Source organism: Montipora foliosa, chromosome 3 (assembly GCF_036669935.1).
Source record: "Montipora foliosa isolate CH-2021 chromosome 3, ASM3666993v2, whole genome shotgun sequence".
Classification (NCBI taxonomy): Eukaryota; Metazoa; Cnidaria; class Anthozoa; order Scleractinia; family Acroporidae; genus Montipora; species Montipora foliosa.
This window is the reverse complement of record NC_090871.1, coordinates 11,721,473-11,746,605: the sequence shown is the minus strand read 5'-3', so window position 1 is coordinate 11,746,605 and position 25,133 is coordinate 11,721,473. Positions and strand designations below refer to the sequence as shown.

General features: G+C 38.8%; 1 protein-coding gene across 7 annotated transcripts; it reads left to right on the top strand.

Moving 5' to 3' along the window:
• On the top strand, nucleotides 1-21,674 carry LOC137996768 (solute carrier family 28 member 3-like). 7 transcript variants are annotated; one of them, XM_068842352.1, is made up of 12 exons: nucleotides 1-160; nucleotides 736-815; nucleotides 976-1,145; nucleotides 3,831-4,225; nucleotides 5,538-5,679; nucleotides 6,676-6,867; nucleotides 9,943-10,104; nucleotides 10,690-10,946; nucleotides 11,152-11,320; nucleotides 12,667-12,846; nucleotides 16,969-17,149; nucleotides 19,444-21,674. In XM_068842352.1, exons 3-12 carry the CDS (start codon nucleotides 1,038-1,040, stop codon nucleotides 19,530-19,532), a joined length of 1,875 nt encoding a protein of 624 aa, XP_068698453.1. In that variant the 5' UTR covers nucleotides 1-160; nucleotides 736-815; nucleotides 976-1,037; the 3' UTR covers nucleotides 19,533-21,674. The 7 variants fall into 7 exon arrangements, with proteins under 7 accessions (XP_068698453.1, XP_068698451.1, XP_068698454.1 ...); XM_068842350.1 differs by lacking the exon at nucleotides 16,969-17,149 and adding an exon at nucleotides 16,745-16,925 and having other exon boundaries at nucleotides 16-160; XM_068842353.1 differs by lacking the exons at nucleotides 1-160; nucleotides 16,969-17,149 and adding an exon at nucleotides 16,745-16,925 and having other exon boundaries at nucleotides 653-815; nucleotides 976-1,139.
• The last annotated feature ends 3,459 nt before the right edge of the window (nucleotides 21,675-25,133 follow it).

Below are 25,133 nucleotides of genomic sequence, written 5' to 3'. Positions count from 1 at the left end.
TAAGTAAAAGGTAGAACACAGCCGCTAGACAGTATAGACTCAAGAAACTTTCGCAAATGATTGCGTGTACGTGTACACAGCGAAATTATTTGAGCTACTACTTTTATTTGTGAGCATAGCGTCTAGTTTAGCCCTTTGATCTTTGAAACAGCCAGGAAAGGTAAGGGATTTAGTAGATTTGTTCAGTTCAGAACGTAAACACTGATTATAATTAGACTTTTCTTCTGGTTCTAGTCCCCGCTAAAACGTTTTCTATACCACTCAAGGCCTTAACTATAACATTCAGCTTAATTACAATGTAAATTATAAATAAAGCAAAACAATATATCGAGTGTCGAAAATCGTGTATCTCGCACAAAGCATCTATTTTAGAGAAAGAAAGTATTGACTAGCATCTCGCCTTTTGTCCCAAGGTTGTCACGAACGGTCCTTTCGAGAAATCATGGGAGAAAACTGGGGAAAATAGGCAAATTAAAATTCCTTGGCAGCCGTGAATATGTCTTTGTTTACATAACAAAAGGTAACATACTATGTGATGTGATTGGGTATCGTGGATAAAGCCCTCCACGTGGACTTCCTCCTGTCCTCTAATTGGTGAATCAGTAGTGGCGCGAGAAACCAAATTGACCCGCACATCGATTCATCGAATTAGTCTTCGACGGGTCTCTGTAACAGAGTGAAGCTTTCACTCAAACTTCTTTTGTTTTTCTCTTTCTCTGGTTTGTTTCTTTCTAGGCCGGGAAATATTCTTTTGACTTAAAATTAGTCCACGTTTGTGCTGTTTTGTAGCCTGGAACGTCTAGGGGTAATTTACGGTAAGTAACCTTATTGAAATCATAGTTAAAAATAAGCGCGCGCTTTTGACGCGCTTTGGCGCCAATTTGGTTTGGAAATCATTTTAAGGCAAAATTACGCCGCTTTTTTGAGACGGAATCACAAAAGCTTCTTATTTTAACTGCCTCTTCATTCCCACAGACATCAACTGATCAATTTCTGTTCGAAGACTCGCTCTTGAACTCGCCTCGTCGACATAAACAATGGAAGACCCGCCAAAACACAACGATATAAATCTTGAAGACAGTGGCTGCGTCGAAGATGGTCTTCGAAGCCCTTTCAGTTGTGGCGACGAAGAAAACACGGTAATGGTGAGTATTTATTAGCTACAAAGCGCTGCTTGAAATATACATGTGTTCATAAATTTCAATTGATTTTCCTTGTGTTCCTAGCACGAGGGCCGAAGCGATTTCCACATGGTTTGGCAAAACTATAAATTGTAAGCCAGTGCATAGACAACCATATTTCCTTGTGCTCTTGGGTTATTAAAGAATACATTTGCCTAGTTTCCAAAGATCGGAGGTTATTATAGTGTAGAACTTTTCGAGTCAATGAAGTTGAACATGTGTCATTAGAAAGTGACGTCATGCATATGATTCCCGAAAGCTGCATATCGTTAATTTTTACACGTGCTAGTAGCGAGGCGAAGCTACCGGCAACTTGTGAGTGTTCTTGTAAATTTCACATACCTACAAGAATGACATCGGTAAGTTAAGCCCGTCTAGAATTTGTCGTGATCTGGTCTTCTCATCGCTTACAACTTTAATTGTTAAGTGAGCGTCAAGCTTTATAATATAATGGCAATCGTGACCTCCCGACTCTCAACTCCGTTCATTGTAGGCCTGTTTGGTTTATCATGGATCATTCTGCTCTGTTCTTTGCTTAGAAACCAGTTAGCGAGAAGAAAATTATGTACGATCTTTGACTAAAGGCGAGAACACTATACAGATTTGTAACTATTTAGGGCGACCATGCCAGCCGGCACCTTTGTGGCCTTTGTACATCATGACTACGAACTCAAATTTCAAAACATGTTCAAAAGAATTCATGGTGAATTTATCTTTACAAGTTAATTTTGTCCGTGCGAAGTGTTGCGTGAACTGACACGTTAAGGACGTCGAAGCTACTTTTCTCGAACGGAAACATACGGGTTCCCTTTGAAACATGCGTGGAAAATAAAGCATTTAAAGTCGTTGACAGGAGTCTTAAAAGGAAACTTGTTCTTAACTTGAAGTCAGTTTCAAGTGTTATAACTGTCTATATTACCGGTACGCTTGATTGCTCGTCTTTCGTCGACAGTTTAAAAATGTACTGGAATGTGATCTGTGAAAACCCTCTTCAGCTATAAAAAGTCGTTCTGTGTACTCTCCTTACTTTTCTTGTGCCGTTTCCTCGTAGTTAAGGAAATTTGGTTCACCTTTGGATGTCCAGGACTAAAGAAAAAATGGCTTTCGGAAATTTCTTTTGTCCTCATTCTTAAAGACTCAAATATAACTACATACCCTATTGTTAATGAGACAAAAATTGTCACGATTTTTTACAGTCGTGGAAAGAGGAGAATTTACTGGAATTAATGGTCCAGTTCTTTTCTGCAATTAACTTGATCTTTTTTTGACTTACTTTTTGCAAATTTTTAGCAGCTATCCTTCAGTTATTTAATTATGTCATGTGTAGATATTTGATAACTACTTGCCATTGTGTCCGCATTTACAAAAGACTATCAAAGGCTTCTATAAGCCAACTCATTCACGCATAATTATGATAACGGCTGTAAGGAAGGATGAAAAAGGTTGTGTTTGGCAGCTATTTGTTTGCAGCTTTTGTGCCGGATTCTAGGTAGCATTAACTTTCGTGTGGTTTAGTACACATTTTTGGAAATTTTGGGGTATTTTGAAGAATCCCAAATTTGGCAAAGTGAGACAAGTCCCAACCAGGGAAATTTATTCCCAACCAAGTTCCCTGACTGGGACTTGTCTCACTCTTCCAAATTTGGGATTTTTGTTGATATTCTTCAAAATACCCTAAAATATCCAAAAAATGGAATCTTTTATTTTTTCCTGTGGTAAGGAATGGTGTTAAATTAAGCTGATAAATGACTACAGACCTTTGTTATTAATGTGACCTTGTCGCCTGTGCTGTTTATGAATACTGCTTTCTGCATGTCTACACACATTTTGTTCACCCTTATGTCTTTATGCAGAGTTCTCCATGACTTATTCACGTTTCAAAACAATTTAGTAATGGTTGTATCTTATATTTTAGTTCTCACTTGCACTTAGAAGACTGGCAAACTGCTAGTGTTTTATTTGGCCAAAATTTAGTGAATATATCTATGTTTAGAAATTCACATGAAAAATTGAAATCTACATATGCAGTAAGAATAAACTAGACTTACAGAAGCAAAAATAAAGAGCTTTGTTGCAATGTTGGTATCATTTACTTCAGGCCTAGAGAAAGGTTGAAATCCCAACCTGCCGGTTGGGCAAGTAAACTTGATCAAGGGATTCCTCCCCTTTCCTGGGTGAATTGATCATGAAAAAACGGGGGAGTATTTTTTGTTGCTTGACATTTTTTGAATTCTTTATGACCAAGCGGTTATTTGCCTGGTGGGCAAGTTGTCTGAGAAGTCACTCCCTTTGAATGAAAACCTGATGGGACTTTTCTCAAGCACTGTTCTTTACCGATCTATACTCTGTCTTAGAAGGTACCAGCCTTAAACATTACTCACTCCTCACTTTACTATGTGGAAATCTGCTATTTTATAGGAACTGTTCTTGTATGCTTTTGGTGAAGTATGCATGATCCAGGCAAAAAAGTTTAAGATCTTAACAAGGCTCTTAGAGGATCTTTTAAGGAAATTAGTGTTTGGATCCCTGGAAATCTTCATTAAGGCCTTTAAAAATCTCAAGTTTTTTACCAGGATAAATTGGTCAGGCCAAGGACAGCCCGATTAACATCTCAGAGAATCCCTTCTTTTTTGTAACATTTTCTTGCAGCTTGATCAGCTAGACTTGTCTGGTGTCAATGACTCAAAATACCAGTCCAAGTCAAGTCTAAAGCCAGATGCCAGTCCAAGAAACGATCATTGTTTTCACGTTCTGGTTGCGAAGTGGGACGATTCCCCTGAGGGACAGAAATGGCATGAGGTGTGGAAGCGGCATAGCTTATCCATCATTGTCATCTGCATCACCACGCTCTTGCTTATCTACAGCATTGTTGCTATTGGTGTGAGTGGATTTGAGAAGGCCCAATGGCTATTTGGCATTACTATGTTTCTTTGGTTCTGTTTGACATACATGTTTGTCCGGGATCATTGGGGAGCTCGCATTTACCAACTGTGCATGGAACCAGTTATAGCTGCAGTAAAGAGCTGGTGGCGATACTTAAAATGGTATGTAATTCTTTGTTTTCTTGTTAGAATTGAAAGTCAGGTAAATTCCCACACATTAGCCACCAAGGGCCCACTAAGCAAGAGCTTACAGCACAGCTCAAAACTATTAGTGCATTTGTGAGTGGTAATACCTTGTCTTTGCCAACAGTGTTTATTGCAAAATCACTTAGGTTGGACGAAAACCGCAACTGAGGCAAAGATGACAGGTTAAGGGCAGAATGTCTCTGTGTGGCTTGTCTTATTTGGGAACTCTTTGTGATAGCATTAGGTCACTCTCTGTGGGTTTATGGTTAAAAAGGGGGATGTAGTGGATTTCTTTCAAAGAAATAGTTTGTCAACAAACAACACATCTTGGGTAGTTTACAAAATTACAAAATAAATCAATTCTTACTAGTTAGTACACAAAGCAATTGTCATTTATCTAAGTAAGGGCCCGTATGCAATAGGCTGACAAAATTTGTTTGACTCAACAAAAAACGGAACAAAAATAGTCTCCCTACTTTTCAATTTGTTGATCGCGGCTGCACTTAAAAACGTTTTCTTTACATCATGCTGCATAAATTGTAAAATATGTATAGTTTTCACGCCTGGCAAAAATTTGTTGGATGATGGCACCTTTGAAGTTTGGTAAGCTAAGGCTTGAGAAAATTTGGTGGGGAAAAAAATTACTGTGGGCACTTGTATCATGGAATGATGACAGATTTTTTGCCAAAAAAACAAAAATTTGGCCAGTGTGTGCGGTCCCTATGGCCTAATCTAAGTTTGTCTCAGTATTCCATTTACCTTAAATTGTTTGGGTCACCTACTTGATTTGTTGTATTAACTATTTAGGTGTCCCAAACTCCACACAATTACAGAATTCAAAAATATCTTTTTTCTATTTTATTGTCTGTAACTGAGCCATGACTTAGTATTTAAATCCTTTTGGTAACAATATTTTATGTGAGTTAAATAACAATTGAGTTTATCATTGAGTACAGGGCTTGAAATTAACGAAAAAATCCAGTCGCAATTTTGCGACAAGATGCAAACATTTATTCATATTTTCGCAAATTTAAAGAAACTGTTGAAAATGGCAAATGCACTTTTAATGGAATGCTCAAAACACAGTCAGAGGCCAGTGCCATCACCTTTTTGCTGGTTTTTCCATGGAGGGTAACATCTTTTTTTTTTTTTTTTTTCATTTTGAAATGGTTTTATGACTGCACTGCTCTTACACACTGTAGTAAGGTTGTAAATACTGGACATCCGTGAAACCAGATAATGTGTCGTTGAATATTTTGTTATCTTTTGATTCATTCATTCATTGCAGGGTTTTCCTTGTTCTTATTCTGGCTGCTCTTGGAGTTTTCTTTGGCCTTGACACTGCCAAACAACCTATACGCTTTGTTTCCCTTGCTGGATTATTTTGCAACATTTTGTTTTGTTGGATATTCTCTAAGCACCGTAGAAAGGTAGGTGTTTTGGTGCACTTGCTTTGCTGTAGGTGTCAGACATCATCTACTGCCAATCTTGTACATGTAGACCTCTCTTCAATGCAACACCACCCCAAATGCGAGTCACAATTAAAATAATTATTCTAACTTAGCCCTTTATTGGTTTAGGCCACACATTTATTTACCATGTGAAAAGGCTTTTCAAACTTTGGTTAACAACAGTAGACCCACAAAGTTTATTTTTGGAAGTTGGGTTGTTAACTCATACGAGGGTGTTGTTCAAGTGCCAGAACTGATGACAGATGAGAACAAATGTCAACAATTTGTTTTTGATTTGTCAAGTAGGTGAAGGTGGATAAAGTACTGTAGAGATGATTAATTTACCATACAGGGCTCGAAATTAATGAAAAAATCCAGTCGCAATTTGTGACAAGATATGAAAATTTAGTCGCAATGTCGCAAATTTTAGTCGTAAAATCGCTGCGCTGCATTGTGTTGTCAGCGGTTGAGCAAAAAATATGAGCCCGCAATACCTGTGTGTAAAGAAACCGCTGAGAATGGCGAATGATCGAAGGAATGGAGCTGTGCACGTAACATGCAAAATTACTCTAGTCAACAATTACGCTATCTTCAGAGAAAATTCACAGCGAGAAACAAAATAATTGTCATTTATTTTAGCAAATGTAGCAGCAAATTGGCAACTCCTAACCCTTTCCTTTTGAAAGAGCGAAGGTGACAACAAGTCGCAAATTTGCGACTTCTCCAGATATTTTAGGGCCGCAAGGGGAAAAATTTAGTCGCAAATGCGACTGTATTGGTCGCAATTTCAAGCCCTGCCATATCCGTCAAAATTGAAAAAAATTGATGAGGTAAGAATAGCCTGTCACATTTTAAAATGACTTCAGTTAATTTAGCTTTAGTATAATTACTAGAATCAACTCTTCCTCCTTCTCTGGTTGGGCGCTCTATTAGTTACTAAACGTTTTTTTTTTACCATAATCTGACTTCTTTTAGATTAAGTGGCGTCCTGTCATCTGGGGTCTTGCTCTGCAGTTTATATTTGGTCTTCTCATTCTACGCACAACAATTGGTTTCCGAGCTTTCAAGGGACTTGGTGACCAAGTTGCCCATTTTCTTGATTATACTGATGTGGGAGCCAAATTTGTGTTTGGAGACGCCTACTTGGACCATTTCTTTGCTTTCAAGGTACAGTTTAGTTAATGGCTCCTTCATTGACCATGTTCATAAATATATAAATGAATTTTATTCTTTTGTCTTTGTGCTAATTGAGGCCAACTATCCTTGTTCTTGAGCAAAATTTTTTGTTTTGTCAATGCAAACATGGCCAGTTGGTATAATTAGTGCAAGGACAAAAGAATAATTTATTGGCTGCTATTTATAAATACTGTCTATATGGAATTGAAATTGAAGGGCTCCACCGACAGTAGTGTGCCAGTTACCCTGCTTGGCAGATATCTGCGTGGATCTCCTTGATGTTATTCAGAACTGTTTAACCCAATGATTCGTTCGCGTGCGCTGTTTTGTTAGGCAAGATAACTTGGGAAATTTTCGAGGTTTTGCATTGGAAAGCGAGCGTTAAAAATAAACCATATGCGCAGTAAATGTACACAAGATACTGAGTTCTAGAATTAAGTTCACCTTGAAGAAGAAACAGTGAACTTCCAGATGATGTAAAAATATTGCTAAAAAGTGATTGAAAACACGTCCTAAGGCTCAACTGAAAATGTAAAGGTAGAATTTTCGAAGCAGCGCGCGTTAAGCATTCAAGAAAGTTTTTGATCGCTAACTAAACAAAGCGCTTGAAAAATATATATTATAACTCAAAATATGCCTTGTGCAATTTACAGTTAAATCTAACCACTCAATGGATAAAAATTTCTTGAAATTTATTCCAATCGCTTTGTTTTCTTGCAGGTATAAGTGCAAAAATTATGCCCAAACGCCGCTGCCGAAACAAAATTTCTGTTTGTCGAAATACACGTGCACAAAACCGCAAGATTAATTTAGTTAATTGATCACTATCATGTTTCATGAGAGAACAAACAAGGTCAAATTGTGTACAAAAGTGCTCTTTCGAAAACTTTCACTGAAAGATAACTTACAAAACACAAGAAAACCAACAGAGAAAATCGCTGGAGGTATTCTCGCATTTACGGAATATAAACGCACGATCGGATTGATTTATTTGTTGAAGACACTGATCTTCCGAGGTATGCCGAAGGTGAAAATTCCTTCGATTACCAATTTATGTTAGGACAAAAAAAACTTGTTATTTGCAAAAAAGCCATCGGTTGATCAATATAAAGCTAAATTCCGAAGCAAATCAATCCCCATTATGACGTTAATTGCTACGAAGGCCTTTAATTCTGCGCGGCTTACTCCATGAAAAAAGGTAATGCGCCCGGGGGTTTTAACAGTTTTTGACAGGCATACCTACTCGTTTCGTTTACCATTAATTCCCATAGATCATCTCCTATGAAAACTAGGAAAAATATTTAATTCATTCTGATTATCTAAAACGAAATACCGAGCAGTGGCTGCCACGAAATCTGGAACTTGAATACTATCGAGCTGATCATTCCAGCGAGCTTCTTGTTTATCATCGGTCTCTAGGTTTTCACCGTCTTCTTCGTCACTTTTAAAGCCATCTAAATCAAAATTTTTGTTTCTAATATCCCCTCCTCTTACAGGAAAACCATAAAAGATCCCTTAGATCCCTAGATCCTCCGAATCCGAAAAAAAAAAAGCATGAATATCCCCATCGTTCGGTGCGCTATCTGGCGCATCGGCTGTTGTTTTCGCGTAATTTGATCGCGCGATCGAAAGGGCAAAAAGCCAGCCCTTGTGGGGTCTCTTATCAGCTGTCAAAATATGCTCACAACACGGCAAATGATTGGTCAATTATCCTTCTAAATCTCCATAACAAGAAAAAATTTAGATTTCCTAAGGGAGACTGGGTAGAGGCCTAAGATCAACTCCGATCAAGACGCCATTTTGTGCGGCCGGTTTTGGCCGGTTTAGGTATTTCAGGGGTCATCGCGCGCGGCCGGTTTTGGCCGGTTTAGGTGTCAATGGGTTAAAATCCATTATAACCAGTTGTAGTTTTAATGCAGGCCTGTGCAATGGTGGAAGAGTGGAAGTCACTGATGTTGCATTGGCATCACAACAAGCATCATTGCGTGACAGATTGTCAAGCAGATCCAGGCAGAGGTTTCCTTTTCTTCTTGCTAGCGAGGAAAATCAAGGAAACCTCTGCTGTGTAGGTGTTGCAGTCAGAATCTGCCGAGATATCTGGTATTTCAGATATCCCCAATACATGTAAATTCACATTTTAGTCCGATAGTGCTCATTCCCGACCTGTGATTTTAACCCATTGACTCCTTGGAGTGAGACTCAACAGATTTTATTAGATTTTATGTCTAGCGCAAGACGATTTAATGCATCAAGTGGGGGCGTCCTACGATGGGTTAACCAGTCAAAATCCCTCTCCATTAAACACTGGTGCATCTAATCCCCAAAATTAATGATTCAACCAACAACATCTGAGAACAAAGCAGGATGGCTACATGTAAGTGAGCCCATCAGCTTGATTTGAGTCAAGTGCTATAAATTGGAGCACAGAAATGCTCAGTGTGTTCTACTTGCTACAAATGCACCTCTCACCAAAGTCAGTACTCTTATCAAAAATAGCAATGTTATAGAAGTTATGCGTAATTTATTATTTTTTTTAAAGTAATGCAATTCGTCACTCTAATCAAATATCATTATTATTATTATTATTATTATTATTATTATTGTTATTATTATGTACATGAAACGCTTTAGCTCCGGCGGATGTTATGCCGACATTACACCAAAGAAGCGAGCCATAGCCAATGGCCAAAAGTCCTTTGTGTCATTTCTTCTCCTTCATCTGTCCAACACCTTCCTTAGAATCCTGGCTGTGCCTAACAAGGCTGTTTTCTGTAACAGTCCCGTTCTGATCGTAACACCTAGCTTCTCAAGCCATGCATCCAACCTCTTGCTTACAACTCCGAGTGCACCAACGACTTGTTATTATTATTATTATTATTATTATTATTATTATTATTATTATTATTATTATTAACCAAGGTTGTAGTTTTGAAAAGAATTCCATCATGTATCAACAATATTGCATTGCCATACCTCAGTCAGTGGTTTTTGTGCGTGACTGGTCCCTGGAATTATCAGAGTTAGGTTTATGAAGTTTCTGTACTGATGTTATGTTTTACTTTTTAGGTTCTTCCAACCATCATTTTCTTCAGTTCTGTTATCTCTGTTTGTTATTATGCTGGTATCATGCAAGTTGTTATAAAAAAGATCGCTTGGCTCATGCAGATCACCATGAAAACATCTGCTGTTGAATCACTGAATGCAGCAGGCAACATATTTGTAGGGCAGGTACTGTAGCATGGGTTTCCAGCCTCAAAAAGTCCTTAACCTTTTTGTTGTATTATTAGCCGTCTAAGTGTGTTTTGTAGTTTTGGACGTTTCGTGACTTGTATACATGTTGGACTCACCTATGGACATTCTATGTCTTATCACATGATGTACTCAGTTAGAACCTCGTGCTAGGTAGCCATGTTGGCTTTTTACATTAAAGTCAAGAGTGTGTTCTTTCCATCTTAGTTTCTCTTGCATCGTTTATTGACAAAACTACAACACTTTTGGAGAGGATAGATCCTTAAATTTTGCATTTGCTGTTGGCATTAATTTTTTCTTTTCTGTTGTTTTCTAATTTGGAAATACTGCAAATGTACCACAGGAACGCAACTGCAAAGCTTATCTAGCCACAGTTTGTCCAATACTATCAAACGTGTAGAATGCATTGTCAGCAAACACAGGGGAAATCGCTTCTGCAGCAATGAATGATTTAGAGTTCTGGTAAATTATTGTCCAGAGATTGCATGAGTAAAGAAAAATAATAATAATTATTAATAATCTTCTATTGCTCTGATACCAATTTCCACTTTTTTTTTTTAACAGACAGAGGCACCTCTCCTGGTCAGACCTTTCCTAGAACATGTAACTATGTCGGAACTGCATGCGATCATGACAGGCGGGTTTGCAACAATTGCAGGAGGTGTGCTGGCGGCTTACATTGAGTTTGGTGTTTCGGCATCCCATCTGTTGAGTGCCTCTGTGATGTCTGCACCAGCTGCATTGGCAATATCTAAGATAATGTACCCTGAAACTGAAATTCCAGAATCTCTAAATGAATCAGAAATTGAAATCCCAGAAGGGTAAGTCTTGAATGTTTTTTTTTATTTCAAAGTCTTCCACAGTTCTCCTCATTATTTTTTTGAACTTCCACACTCTTGTCCTGAAATACAGGCCATATATAAATAATATCCATTAAGTGTTCCAGATAACTACATGTACATGTATGTTAGTCCTCAAGGAAACTTCAACAAAACATTGAACTTTTTTTTTTTCACTTGTTTTCAGCACTGAAAGAAACGTGATTGAAGCAGCTGCCAAAGGTGCATCCACAGCAATTGCATTAGTTGCCAACATTGCTGCAAATCTGATTGCCTTTCTAGCATTCCTTGCATTTTTTAATGGAGTATTGTCATGGATCGGGTCAATGGTTGGCCATCCAGAATTCAGTTTTGAGGTTTGTTGTGCAACTATGATCTTTCAACCAATTGCAGATATGCTTAAGAGGCTTAACTGATTTTGGATACATGTATAATTACATCTAAAGCAATTTATATGTGCGCTGTAACACCCAAGAAACAAAAGAGTTTTACTTTGTTTTTCTGCTAAAAATTATATTGATATTTTAAAGTAGTAATTTAAAAATAGTTGTTTGCCCTTGTCTTAAGCTTGTAATAATATTATAGCAGGGCATAACAATGCTCTAGTTTTTAGGAAAGTATGGGTTAGTTTCTTTGGAATGATCCGAAAATGGATCACTGATCTAAGATCACTTGGGTCATGGTGCATCAAAGGAACTGAAGAATCTCGTCCTAGAGTGGAATCATTGGTTCCTTGATGCATCATGATCAAATTGAGAAAGGAGCTCACCCTATGACAGTTAGCAGACTGTGCTTTTTGTCCTGATGATGACCTAGTGTCAAAAAAGTGTTTTTTACTTTTTCATATAATTTTTAGCTTTGCAAATAGTTCAATTTGAATTAAGTTAAAGCAGATCAAATGTTGATAGGAAAGTACTAAATGTTTTTTTTACCAATGATGCCCTTAGAATCTGTGGCAATTTTGATATGATTGGTTCATCTACTGTTTAAAAAACCGTAATTGAGCAGCAGTGTTTTGTCGGGTTTAAGATAAGCCGACCCAATAAGATGTGCTGTGAGTTTTTTTGAACAGCTTCAAAAGCATTCGACAAAAAGGGTGTACCTTGCGAGTCTGAACAGAGGTTCAAAATGAGAGGGGCAGATGTTAGCGTACCAGAAAAACAAGCCAAGCTGCATTTGTATTCTTTATATAAAGAATTCTAATGAGGAGTGTTTTATTGGGTTTAAAGCTCATGCATTTAAAGGGGCTATGCCACATTATTTTAGTGTGTTTAGAGAAAAGTAGTTAATCACAAGTTTAAAGCTCGAAAATATTAATGGTAACTGTAGAATTCCTTTACCGATAAAATTATTGGTACATCACGAACAAGATGATTCTGAACAAAAACAACCTTTATCCAGACGATTTGCCATAAACTTAAAAAAATGTCGGGCCGACTTTTTTAAAAGATAGTTACCCAAATTCAATCGCAGTTTTAATCTTGTCCATTCATGCTTCTCTTTCCTTTTGCTGTATTTTTGTTTGTTTGACAGTTTTAAGTGGTTATTGCAACATTTCATTCTACTTGTTGAGCATTTGGGTGTCACGAGATTCCATTTTGTGCAGCATGGCCCCTTCAACATTTTATTGATGTTTTGATAGGCTGTTTGGCACATAAATTATTAATGAGATATTAAAACCTTTTCCTTTCTGTATTCATAGTTTATTTGTTCCTATGTCCTGCGCCCAGTGGCGTTCATCATGGGTGTTGAATGGGAAGATTGTGATGTAGTTGCTGAACTTTTGGGGACCAAGACTTTCTTGAATGAATTTGTAGCATATATTGGTTTGTCTGGTTACATCAAGAACAGGACAACTTTGAATGGCTTGCGGACAATATCAGTAAGTACCTTAATTTCAAATGTCATTGATTGTGTGACAAACCATGGTAGCTTTAAAACTTGGCTCCAGTCTCTTTGGGCCTTGAATAAGATGTAAAAAAATTATCTCCAGGTGATCTGGTGATGTAACTCAGAGGACTGGGGAGAAAAATTTTAACGCCGTATCCCACAACCGCACACAGCCTTATTTTTGAATTCAACGTGGCAGAGGCAAGGTTAGATCTACTTACTTAGGGTCTACTTGAATGTTCATTCAGTAACAGGAAATGTGGTAGAGACAGAATGATCTGTTGAGTTTTGCCGATGGAAATACTGCAGGGGGTTTGGAAACAACACGTAAGGCCGCGTGCGGTTGTGGGATACGGCGTTAAAATTTTTCTTCCCAGTTCTCCAAATTACGTCACCAGATCACCTGGCTGCAATAATTACATTGCAGATCAACATCTTTGACTAATACAACGACAACCAAACTACCAAAGGTAATCCAGGGTTTGCTTGTGAAGGTCTCACTAAAAAACCTGGGATTTGATTCATTCAAAACTTTTCAGTTCTTAAATTAATGGATCTGAATCCAAGTGGAAAGTTGTGGTTTTTCTTTAATTCTGCTTAGGAATGTCAGGCTTTCTGTGTTTTGTTTATAAAGTGGACAAAGGAAGAAGAACTCCCTTGACATTAATTTTTCTCTCCAAGGAACATTGTACAGATTTGGCATTCAAATGTTAGTATATGTAATTTGTCAATCACATAAATAACCTTAACCCTAACCCTAACCCTAGACTTATTTTTGATAATTTATTTAACTCACAAGGCACAGCTTGAAGAATGTTTTACTTTTCTTCCACTTATAAAAATTAATAAAAGTAAAAATCTGAGCAACACTGATGTATTAAAAAGTGGTTATAGTGAATTAAGCTTCTGGATAACTGTTACGACTCTGCACGTTCATAATATCGGCAAGTGTGAACGCGTGCAGAATGGTATAGTTTAATAGAATTAAGGGTAAAAAACAGTAGTTCCACTAAATAACAGTCAAGTATATTACTATTTTTGGTAAAGTGCACCCATCTCAAATATCATCTTTAAAAAAAATCGTCAACCGCATCTTCCACCTTCATGAATACATGAAGCAAAGAAAGGCTGACGAACAAGATTTCTTGAAAAATGAAAAATGAGGCGGACGCGACAACTTGAGGGACAGAGGGAGGGGAGGGGGGGGGGAGTAAGTCTGCAAAACTGCAGTATCGGCCATACGTCGTTGTAACATTATAACACAAGGTATTTCACTCTCTCACTTGAAAAGACTTAGTCGAACATGTACACCTTTGCCCCACTAATGCTACGCTAAAAGGCTGTTGATTGCACCGAAGCTCAAGAATCAACAGTGGAGGACGAAGGGGAGGTAGAAAAGTGTGTGAGTGTGTGAGATTGTAGCATTTAAAGCGGTTTTAATTGAGTGTCGAAAGTAATAAGTGAATTACTGTGGTTTTGCATTACTTCACTCATTGATTGGTTCAAAGTTCTCGCGCCACTTTTTCAGCCAATCAGAAGTGAAACCAAAACCAATCGTGGCTCGCGCGTACACATTTGTGCGCGCTTTGTTTCGGCTACGTGTAATTACATCGAGTTTTGATTGGTTTACTGGATTGTCTCCGTTCTTTTTAATTGGCCAAAGTAATTACTTTGGTTTTGGTTTTACGACACTCGATTGAAAACTGCTCCATCCCCGCCAAAATTCAAACTTGTTCTTAAACCCAAACCTTGAGTAGACTTTCATATTCTTGACCAAAATGGAGGAATTTAATTTAGAAACATTGTTATTCTGATGAGGCCGTGTTGGTTTAATATTATGTTTCCTTTGTTCTTTTGTTTATTGAATTAATTTTGTCAAATCGGCAATTCAGACATTCAATTCGTCAATTCAAACATGCAATTCGGAATTCAATGTTTGATTGACGACTGCGAGTTAAATTGCAAGATAGAATGCTTGAATTGAAGGTTTGGATTTAAGAATAACAAGTTTAAATTTTGGCGGGGATGGATACACACGGGCTCAGGTTGCTGTTTTGACATGACAAGCTGCATTGTGTTTCCGCCGTCAAAGGAATTTTCCATTGAATGATACTTGATAGGGTGCACCAGTTATTTTTTTAAACATTAAAAATGTAAATGTATGTATCAATAAAGTTTCGTAGATTGAACTATTTATGTAACAGGTTTCCTGTGCATGCAAACCAGTGTTAAACTAAAACGCAATTGTAACCATGATCTGCATGTGACGAGAAGCGTGGATGAAATCTTACACCTTGAAGACTTGGTGAAGGGATGTTTGCATGATCTCGCTCTGAACATAATCCTGAATAACAACAACACGTGCTTGACAGTGGACTATTTAAAACCTATCAATGCATGGCTTTGGTTAACTTAAGTCCTGTTCACAAGAAATTGAGTGAAGGAAATTGTCACCTCTGTTCACACTAACAAAAATAGCAAGAGAAAATGCGTTTGTCATTTTTTTCTTTCCGTTTATATTCGAAAAGGCCTTTCACTAATGGCGTCTTTTAACTTTTTCTATAATCAAGTCAACTTTAAACAACAACACAATAACAATTAACATTGCGCTTTTTCTGTTAAATAATAAAATTTCATCCTTAGGGGTGCTTTCCTTTCGGAGAATCCAAAAGTGGATTTTTGTCAAAATCCGAGATTCACCGGATTTTTCGACCGAATGGAACGCAAAATCCAAAAAGGGATTTTAACCATGGCAACCTCACATACGTCTGTGTATTCAATATGGCGGCATCAAAACAAATGATGCGCTTTGTTATGCTTGACGAGGTCTGTGATGAAAGTATTGAGAACTTGATGGATGATTCAAATAGCGATGGTGGCGTCCTGGCGTTACTCGCACAGAATCAAAGGAAGAAGCGAGTGAGAATATTAAAGTTAATATTAGCTATTTTAACTTATTTCTCTCTCTGGTGCGATGTCTTAATTGGGTTGATGGTCTTGACCGTTATTCCGCTGTATTTGCATGACTATGTTCCGGGTTCAAGGCTCGTGAGGACCCAAACTCGACTTGACGTGTGCCTCCAGCTCATAATGCTGGCGCATAGTGGTTGATTCTTTAGCTGCCCACTGTTGCAAAACTGACACTTTTTTTTATAACCACATGTGAACTATACACTGCCATCTCGTTAAGAATATCTCAATTTCTTTTTCACGAGTTTGGTCGAGCTGATGGAAAAATTCCTGAAGTAATTTCAAAAAAGTAAGTGAAAAAATGGAAGAAAGAATACGCATGCACAGTTTCTTCTTTTCGGAAGAAACTCGCCCCCAAGAAAGATGCGATAACAATCGAGTTTGCCCCTTGACTTTATGCATGCTTTTTTGGTTGGTTTGTTCTTTTGTTTTTGTTTTCCATTTTGGTGGAGAGATTTTTATCCACGTAAATTATCTTTCTGGGAGGCGCGGTGGCCTCATGGTCAGAGTGCTCGACTCCGGATCGAGTGGTCCGGGTCTGGGTTCGGGTCCTGGCCGGGGACATTATGTTCTGCTCCTGGGCAAGACACTTTACTCTCACGGGGCCTCTCTCCACCCAGGTGTATAAATGGGTACCGGCAAAAATGCTGGGGGTAACCCTGCGATGGACTAGCATCCCATCCAGGGGGGAGTATAAATACTCCTAGTCGCTTCATGCTACAAGAAACCGGTGATAAGCGCCGGCCTGATGGGCCTTCTGGCCCGTAACAGAGACTTTATTTATAGAATAAATTATCTTTCTCTTTAATCTTGTTACTAACGCTGGAAAAGCAGCCTTGACAACAACTTTGATTTCTCCAAAAAAGAAAGCCTTCCTTACTCGATAGTATTCTTTTCTGTTCACCCTAATCTCCTAACAGATTCGTTCCGAGATCATAGCGACATACGCGTTATGCGGCTTCTCCAACGTCTCCTCGATTGGCATCCAGATTGGTGGCATGGGTCCACTGGCACCTTCACGGAGAAAAGACATGGCTACAATTGCGATACGGACTCTGGTTGCAGGCACAGTGGCTTGTCTCATGACAGCGTGCATTGCAGGTGAGATTTGTAACTTGTTGGCGATTTTCTTTTATTGAAACAGATCCGCTCTGAAATTATTGCCACCTACGCCCTTTGTGGCTTTGCCAACATAGGCTCCATCGGAGTAATATTGGGTGGCCTAGGCCCAATGGCTCGGGACAGAATCCCCGACATGTCCAAGGTTGCTATCAGAGCTCTTGTTGCTGGAACTGTAGCTTGTTTTATGACGGCTTGTGTCGCAGGTGAGGCTTTGGTAAAGGCGTAGAAGATATTTTGGTTCCGATAGCAAAAACCAGTTCACATTGGACACCAATCAAATCTAATCTTTCTCTAGCTCATTCGTAAGATTATTAATATCCACTCAAATTGATCGTGGGGAAAGATTACGTATGAAGTTGGCACAAAGCCCCCGCGTTGGTGTAGCTTGCCGAAAACCAACGTCATTCGGCCCAATAATTTTTCATTTTACCGGCGGTGATTAACGCCAAGACGTCTGCGCTCCGCAACCGGTGGAACTTACGCCGTGGCGACAAGCTCTGCATGAACGTTTTTCATTTTAATGCATTTCTTCTTCTTCCCATGTGAAATTCAACGGAGTGAAATGGCCAAATGTAAGCTCGTGTTGGATGTGAGCAAATGACACTAAATTTTGCTTGCTGTAATTCCTTGTCAATTCTGCGTAGTTCCAGTCCTTGATGGGGGATAACGGGTAATTTGTCAGTTAATTTGAGATCACAATGCTATCCGTTTTCCTTCGCAAAGGACTGGAACTACCTAGGAAGCACCAGGACCTTACCAACATTTCTGCTCGCGTTTATGCTTGTGTAATTTACAGACATGTACATTTCGTAATACAATTGAAACAAATGTATATTTGAAGCGCGGGTTTAAGACGAAAGGGAAAAGTTGTGTCTTACGGAGCGTTTTCAATCACGTGACCAGCAGCCATATTGGATTACTGAAGCAAAAGAAAGTATTTGCACAAAAATAGAGTTCAATAAAAGAGTTCTTTAGCTTGCAATTGTACGTTTTGATTTCCCATTTCAGACCACGTGATGTTCTCAAGGGAATTGTCCTGTTGTTTTTTCATAAGTTATTCGTACGTAAGCACGTGCATAAGACGACATTTGAAAGGAACTGTTCTCTAAAGTAACATCACGTGGTCTGAAATGGGAAAACAAGACGTGCAAGTTAAAGAGGTCTATTCCCGGAGGATCAGTTTGGTACACCATCATGGCCGCCATTTCTTTGTTATAGAATAACCCACTTCGGAAAATACCATAATACTCTTTGTTTGTCCCCCCAAATTTTGCATAAGCATTGTTTTTGTTTTCTCTTGGGACCATTGTAAGTCCCAAGAGAAACTGGAAACAATGCTCATTCAAAATTTGGGGGGACAAACAAAGAGTATTATGGTATTTTCCGAAGTGGGCTATACCAACGTGGCCGCTGTGACGTCATGTGAAAACGTTCTATAGACACCTGAAAAATTCAGGTGGCATCAACTGGATTTGAACCCATGACCTCTGCGATGCTCTACCAACAAATTGACCTGCTCCCAGCTGAGTGGTTTGGTAGCTGATCAGTTGGTAGGTCACAGCACCGGTATCATAGAGGTCACGGGTTCGAATCCCGTTGAATCTACCTGATCTTCTTTTTCAGGTGTCTATAAGACCAGAAACCCATAAGGGTTGAAACGTGTAACGGCCCCTTGTTTGCTAGGAAACAAGCTTCTGAATATTCAATTTGTTAAGTACCATATTTGGAACAACAAGAGCGAGGGGTTTCCAAATATGGTACTTAGCACTGAAACATTCAACCAATCAGTTCGCACTGGATATTCGGAAGCTGTGAACGCGCGTTACACGTTTCAACCCTTATGGACACAAGACACTATTGGTTAAATTGTGAGATAACTGCGAAGATCGGTTCTCCCATTCGCTAAATTTGGAACAGCTGCTTCATTGAACAAAGTGATATATGAAATGAATTATATATTGAACCGCGGATATGAAATCAAGTGAAGCTATTGTCCTCGCAGTAGTGAACGCAATTTTAGCATAGGCCACATCAGAAAATACCATAATACTCTTTGTTTGTCCCCCGCAAATTTTGCATAAGCATTGTTTTCAGTTTCTCTTGGGACTTAGGATGGTCCCATGAGAAAACAATGCTTATGCAAAACTTGGGGGGACAAACAAAGAGTATTATGGTATTTTCCGATGTGGCCTATTTCCGAGTTCATGTCTGCCTCCTCTTCAAAGCGACAACTAATTTTCATAAGAAAAACTTCGCACTTGGACTCGCTTTGAAGAAGAGGCAGGTATGAACTCGAAAATGGCCTATTGCATTGAGAAGCCTCGACCTCGCTTTACTATATCCAGTCACCAACTTCCTATTGATGACATGGAAAAACTGCCGCAATCGAAGAAAAACCCCTCTTATGGTAGACAGCATTATCCTGTTTGAGTGACTCGCGGGTAAATCAGGAAATATCAATCAAAGAGTAATATAATTTTTCATTTATCCTTGTTAGGTGTTCTATACGACGAGACACTGTATGAGGCCGCAATAAACATCGCAAGCACTACTGTGTCGCCCATAAATGCAACAACTGGTTCTTGATGCTACTGTATAATTTTTAGTGTAAATAGTAGAAATGGAGTCGTTTGTGGCTTTAAGGGTTTAGGTTGGATTATCCTTTTATTCCATATTTTAGTCGTATTATTAAAATCAGTTTGTAATCGGTATCGAGGGGATTTGATTTGCCTGCTTTGAAAATTATCTTGTACTTATCCTCGAGAGCTGCCGCAGAAGTTTTCTACTTAGGGAACGTTGAGATTGACGGAAAACGGCTAAAAGTCACGTGACTCCGATCTCTAATTCCCTTTACAACGGCAAGACAGCGAACTCTGAACTGTAAGCGGCTGGCCGACGTCTACGGTTTTAGAGGAAAGGTCTCAAATGGCACAAAATTTGCATTGACGCAACCCCCGCGAATGGTAATGGTAACGGTAATTCTGATTTTAATATTCACAACTATTTTAGACGCGTGAAGTGTTGACTCCCAAGCCGTACTTGGCACTGTTTTTCTGCTTAAATTGCGGAATACTAAGCTCACTGCAGCAGAAGCTCCTTTCATTATTATCAAAGTGTAGAACCTGTTCTTTAGTCAATTCAGTTACCTGTTGCGTGGACTCTTGGACGGTAAGACCCAGTCATAGTGTATAGTTTAATCGAACATGTTCCGAATCGTTTTCCGGCAACGCTGTTTTGAGACAAATTACCCGAAGGGCAAAATTCAATTCTACCTTTCTTCAACGATTTTCGCGCATGCGTAACAGAGCATCGAGGCGATCTGTGCGGAGGTTCCATTTCATCGCTTGAAAACCAGGACCAAGCAGGGTACATTCCACAGTGACGAGTGACGAGAAACCCAACAATTTTTTTTTGCAATTAACTACGCTTTTAAACGGGTACAACAGCTCATTTACACGATTGTATCTCTTAACTTCAGCCTCAGAAATATCTTTCCTTTTGCTTTGAGTAGATTCAGATTTATATATGACAATCTTAGCATCCCAGGTGGGAACAGTGCAGTTCTATTATCTTTTTTTTTTGTTGACGGCACGCGAGAAGCTGCAGGAACAGCCAGCCGCGAGAAACTGAATTATATTTACTCTGTTTTCTTGGATGTCTTGCGTAGCCGGGATGTCGGGTCTTTAATATTATTTGCTTCGTGTTAATGTCCCATACTAAACACAATACCTTATGGCGTACCTCGGCAACGTCTTTATAAACCGTTATTTGAAATTCATGTTTCCTTTTTTCTGAAAATTAAAGACTTAACAAATGATTTAAATTTGCTGTTAGGGAAGTGGTCAAAACTACTACACTCGAACAGGACCCACCAAACCACAAAATAGATGGTGGTGTCGTCTGCACCCCCCTTGCTTAACGTCAAAAGATGGTGTCTATATTGCATAGCCACCCCTCTATCCAGCAGTAAAAGATTACAGTGAGATTCAAACCTCACTTTTCATGTTTGTCTAGTAATGCCGACTCTTTCTAGCTGAATATTCCTGTGTCAACTCAAATTTAAAAACCAATAAAACGTTGTCGGTAATGTTCATGTGATAAGTTCGAAGATAGGTGGTGTCTTTGAGAACCCCCTACCCCAAAGGCGGGTCCTGTTCGAGTATATTAGTTTTAACCGGTTTCCTAATAATTGTTCGCGCTATCGTGCTCGTGTGTAACCGGCTTAATTAGGTGAGTGAGTCGGGTGTTAAACTTTCAACGCTTTGAAGGTAAAGTCAATTATTGATCTTGTGGCACTTTTAAAATAGACTTGTTTATTGCAACACTGCGTTTTGTTGAAGTTGTAAATAACACGATCCTTTTTAATTCACCAAAAGGAGTGTGGTTAATCATTAAACGTTATTACGAAATAGAGGGGTTCATTTGGCAACCTTTGATCCTGAGAGCAAATATTTGGTGAAAGCGGCCATTTTGTAAATTTATAGTAATTTAGTGTTTTAATCTTATAGAATAAATTATTACTTGTTAATCTTTAGTTAAGTGATATTTATCATAAAAAGCTTCTATTTTTAAATTGAAAACGGGCAAATCACCTTTCAAAGATACGTGGTGTTGCGCTAACATGCTTTGAGTAGTTGGGGGGACGTATGGGGAACAAACCTACATAATAAAGTTACATTGTTATATATGCCTTTTCTGTAATAAAGTTAACAATGGTCGAAAAACGTACTTGATCGACGAAGTTTTTTTCTCTGAAACCGACTCCCTCTCATCAGCGACTGTAGTGTTCGAAAACAATAGCAGCAGTTTACTACGGTTTGATGGAAAAGCCGGGCGCGGGGTTCCGGGGTTTGTGGAAAACACGGGGTGGCTAAATGAACTAAATAATGAAAGTAACGCACGAGCATCGCATTTAATTTCAGTTGAGAAGAAAAATTCGAGTTTCATTCCTGAATAACGGAAAACCGATTAAATCACTTTTTAAAAATACACATCAACTTAAAGTGGTACTATGACGAAAATCGCATCTTTCCTATCCAAGCCATTTTGAAACATAAACAAGTAGTCTGCGTGAGAAGAAAAATGCTGTTTATTTTTTTCAAATATCTCTTTTCATTCCAGAGATATTCGAATTTTTAAAATATGCAAATTAGCCAAGTGATGACGTCATACATTCAACCAAATTTTGTTCAAATATGATGAAAAGAGATATCTCAGCCAATTTGTATCAGAAAATTTTGATTTTTTGCAGTAAGATTCTACTAAATGTTTTCCACAATGAGCTTAACAGTTCTGTTACCATGGCATCAGACTGGGTTCCAGACCTCCCCCATATTATGAGCTTTTCTGGCCACCTTTGGCATTCCATTTTGATATTTGCTAACAGCACTTCATATGCATGATCCAGCAAGCATATAGATATGTTAGCACGACTTTGTGGCCTTGTTTAACATTTTTCAAACTGAAAATCACTAACATTGAAATCAAGTGGATGGAGACTGGAAAAGAGTGAGTTGCCATGGGAACAATTTTTTATAGTCATAGGTGTGTTTCCTGTAGAACTATTAGACTATCAAGTTTCAATGGTTTGCGCTGTAAATTGCCCAAGGTAGCTCTATTTATATACTCAATATAATATTGGGTTGAGTGTATGACGTCATTAGTCATCTCATTTGCATATTTTACCCATTTTTCAAACTTAAATATCTCCGGAACTAATGAAGATATTTGCAAACGGTAAATGGCGTTTTTGTTCTTTCATGGAATTCTATGCGATACAGGCAAAAAATCAAGGGGTAAAAATTTGATCATAGTACCACTTTAAAATAACACATCCGTTAAAATAACAAACTGCTTAGTGACCAAGGAAAGAATTTGTGGAGTAACTTCTTCCACCACGTATGAGCTATTACTGGTATCCTGTTTTGTCGTTGTCGTTCTCTTTCTCTCTCCTTTCGTTTCTGTTCTAGTCATAGCTCCTTCAGGCATCATACAACCTTATCAGAGCTTCTGAAGATATGCCAAAAACTGCAATACAGTCAACTCCCGTTACAGCGGACACCCTCGGGACCACGATTTGGTGTCCGTAATAGCGGGGTGCGGGAAAATTTTTATTTTAAACCATATTTACAGAAGGGGGTCACATGTGTGTTCATTTTCATTAACTCCAGTACCTTTTTCAGACCCGTTATCGCACGTAAAGAGCGTCAGAACTTTATTTACAAACAGAGCAGAACTTAACAGAACGGGAGTTACGTACCCTTTGTGTACAGTACTAAGTACGTAAAAAACAATCATCATATATTGCAGCAATGTCCACACATGCATCGTTTTGGTTTCCTACCGTACTGAAGTACAGTAATGTACATTTCTAAAAAAAATTATTTTCAAGGAAAAACGTGAACATCAGCGATCACATTGTGTTGAAATATCGTTTCAATCGGCTCTTTGTACTTCTCCTTTGAATTGCAACTTCTCCCACTTTGTCGCCAAGGAGACTAAATTCATTAGTAACCTTAAATTCCCCTCTGTGAATCAAAAAAGCAGAAAAAATAGACTTGATATGAATGCAAATATTCCAAGATGCTGCTTTGACGAGAGAGAAAACAAAATTGTGACGTTGGGACCGAATCAAGTGTCCGTAAGTCCGTAATAGCGAGAGTCCGTAATATCGGGAGTTTATTTCACTCAAACGTCTGTAACTTTCGCCGGAGATTTAGCTGCTGTCCGTAATAGCGGGGTGTCTGCAAGGCGGGAGTTGACTGTACAGAGAAAAGAAGCAGCTCTAAACAAATTCAAAACAAATACTCAGCTTAAAGTTTATATCCTTCCGATGCTTGACTTGAATAACTGCGTAGTCACCAGTGTGGACCACAGATATCATGATATGTCAAACTGGATTGAAACCAGCGAAAAATGCAGAAAGAAAACATTTTCCAAACCGTTTTCCACCTGAACAAGAAAAGCGTTGACTATATGTAAGAACTATAGTTGACGTAGTATGGCCGTGTGGCTACGTCGAACCTCAGAAAGCACGCGAAAAATAAAGCTTCGGTTAAGTTTAGGTGAGTTAACCTGGGTTCAGCCTGCAACGGCAATCGAAAACCGGTGCTTGGTCAGCGGTCAACTCAACAAAAAAGCTGACCTCGGTGAGCTCAAAGCTTGAGCGCGCGATTTGGTTACGTATACTGGTCAGAGAATACCTTGTTTTGACAGGTGTCGATTGATCATAACATGGATGTCCAATATCAACGATGTATGCTGTAAACTAGCGTGATACTGGTCACATTGGCATACATGGAGGAGTGGACGTACGGACGGACGTACGGACAGATGGTCGATGACGTCATGGCTATAAAATTGTAAAATTAAACGAAACTTACCGGAAGTTGAAGTTTGATTGAGATTCTATCAAGTCATTGGTCTGAAGCTAAGGAGTCAGGTGAGATATGCGCGCGAAACCAGAGCGGTCACACTTCAAAGGCGGGTAGCCCAGATGGGAGGGCACCTGACTCCTTAGCTCCAGACCAATGACTTCGTAGAATCTCAATCAAACTTCAAGTATCGTTTGATTTTACAATTCTACTTCGTCATTGGTCAATGTCGCTAAGGAGTCACGTGAGACTTTAAAGCGTCATGATCATGAGCAGAAATCGAATTTAATGCAAATTAGCAACAATAGGGTGCTGAAACGAAGTACACACCCATAAATGTCAAATCTCTTCAAGTAACCTACAACCATGTCATAAACATTTGCAGCTGTTAAAACAGCTATTATTCAGTATCTCATGCCCAAAATTTTGGCAGTGTCTTGGATAGGCTTATCATAAAACCGAGCAAAGGTGCTCTCACTACTTCCACCTGCTGTAGACAAGATAGTGTCAGTTGGGACCTGTTTTCCCTTTGCCACTGATGTGACAGCTGCTCTCGTGCTGTGAGCTTTATACACACTAGTGTCAATTCCTGCTTTGATCATGACATTCTTGAGCCGTCGAGCAATAGTGTTAGTTGACACATGTTTGTGCGGCTTCTGATAGCCAATCATAAACTGGTCCGTTTCTCCTCTTAGGTGAGATGTTCTATCAATATAGTCTCGTAGATGTTGTACAATACACAGGTTCCGGTCGGGTTCATATGCCAGAAACTCAATTAATTCGACCGATGTGCTTGCCTGGCCGAGTGGTCTTC

Coding starts and splice junctions, on each gene's coding strand:
- LOC137996768 (XM_068842347.1), top strand. CDS start 1,427: ATGATTCCCGAAAGCTGCATATCGTTAATTTTTACACGTGCTAGTAGC. Junction 4,226..5,537: donor TGGTGGCGATACTTAAAATG/GTATGTAATTCT, acceptor CATTCATTGCAG/GGTTTTCCTTGTTCTTATTC. Junction 6,868..9,942: donor ACCATTTCTTTGCTTTCAAG/GTACAGTTTAGT, acceptor TTTACTTTTTAG/GTTCTTCCAACCATCATTTT.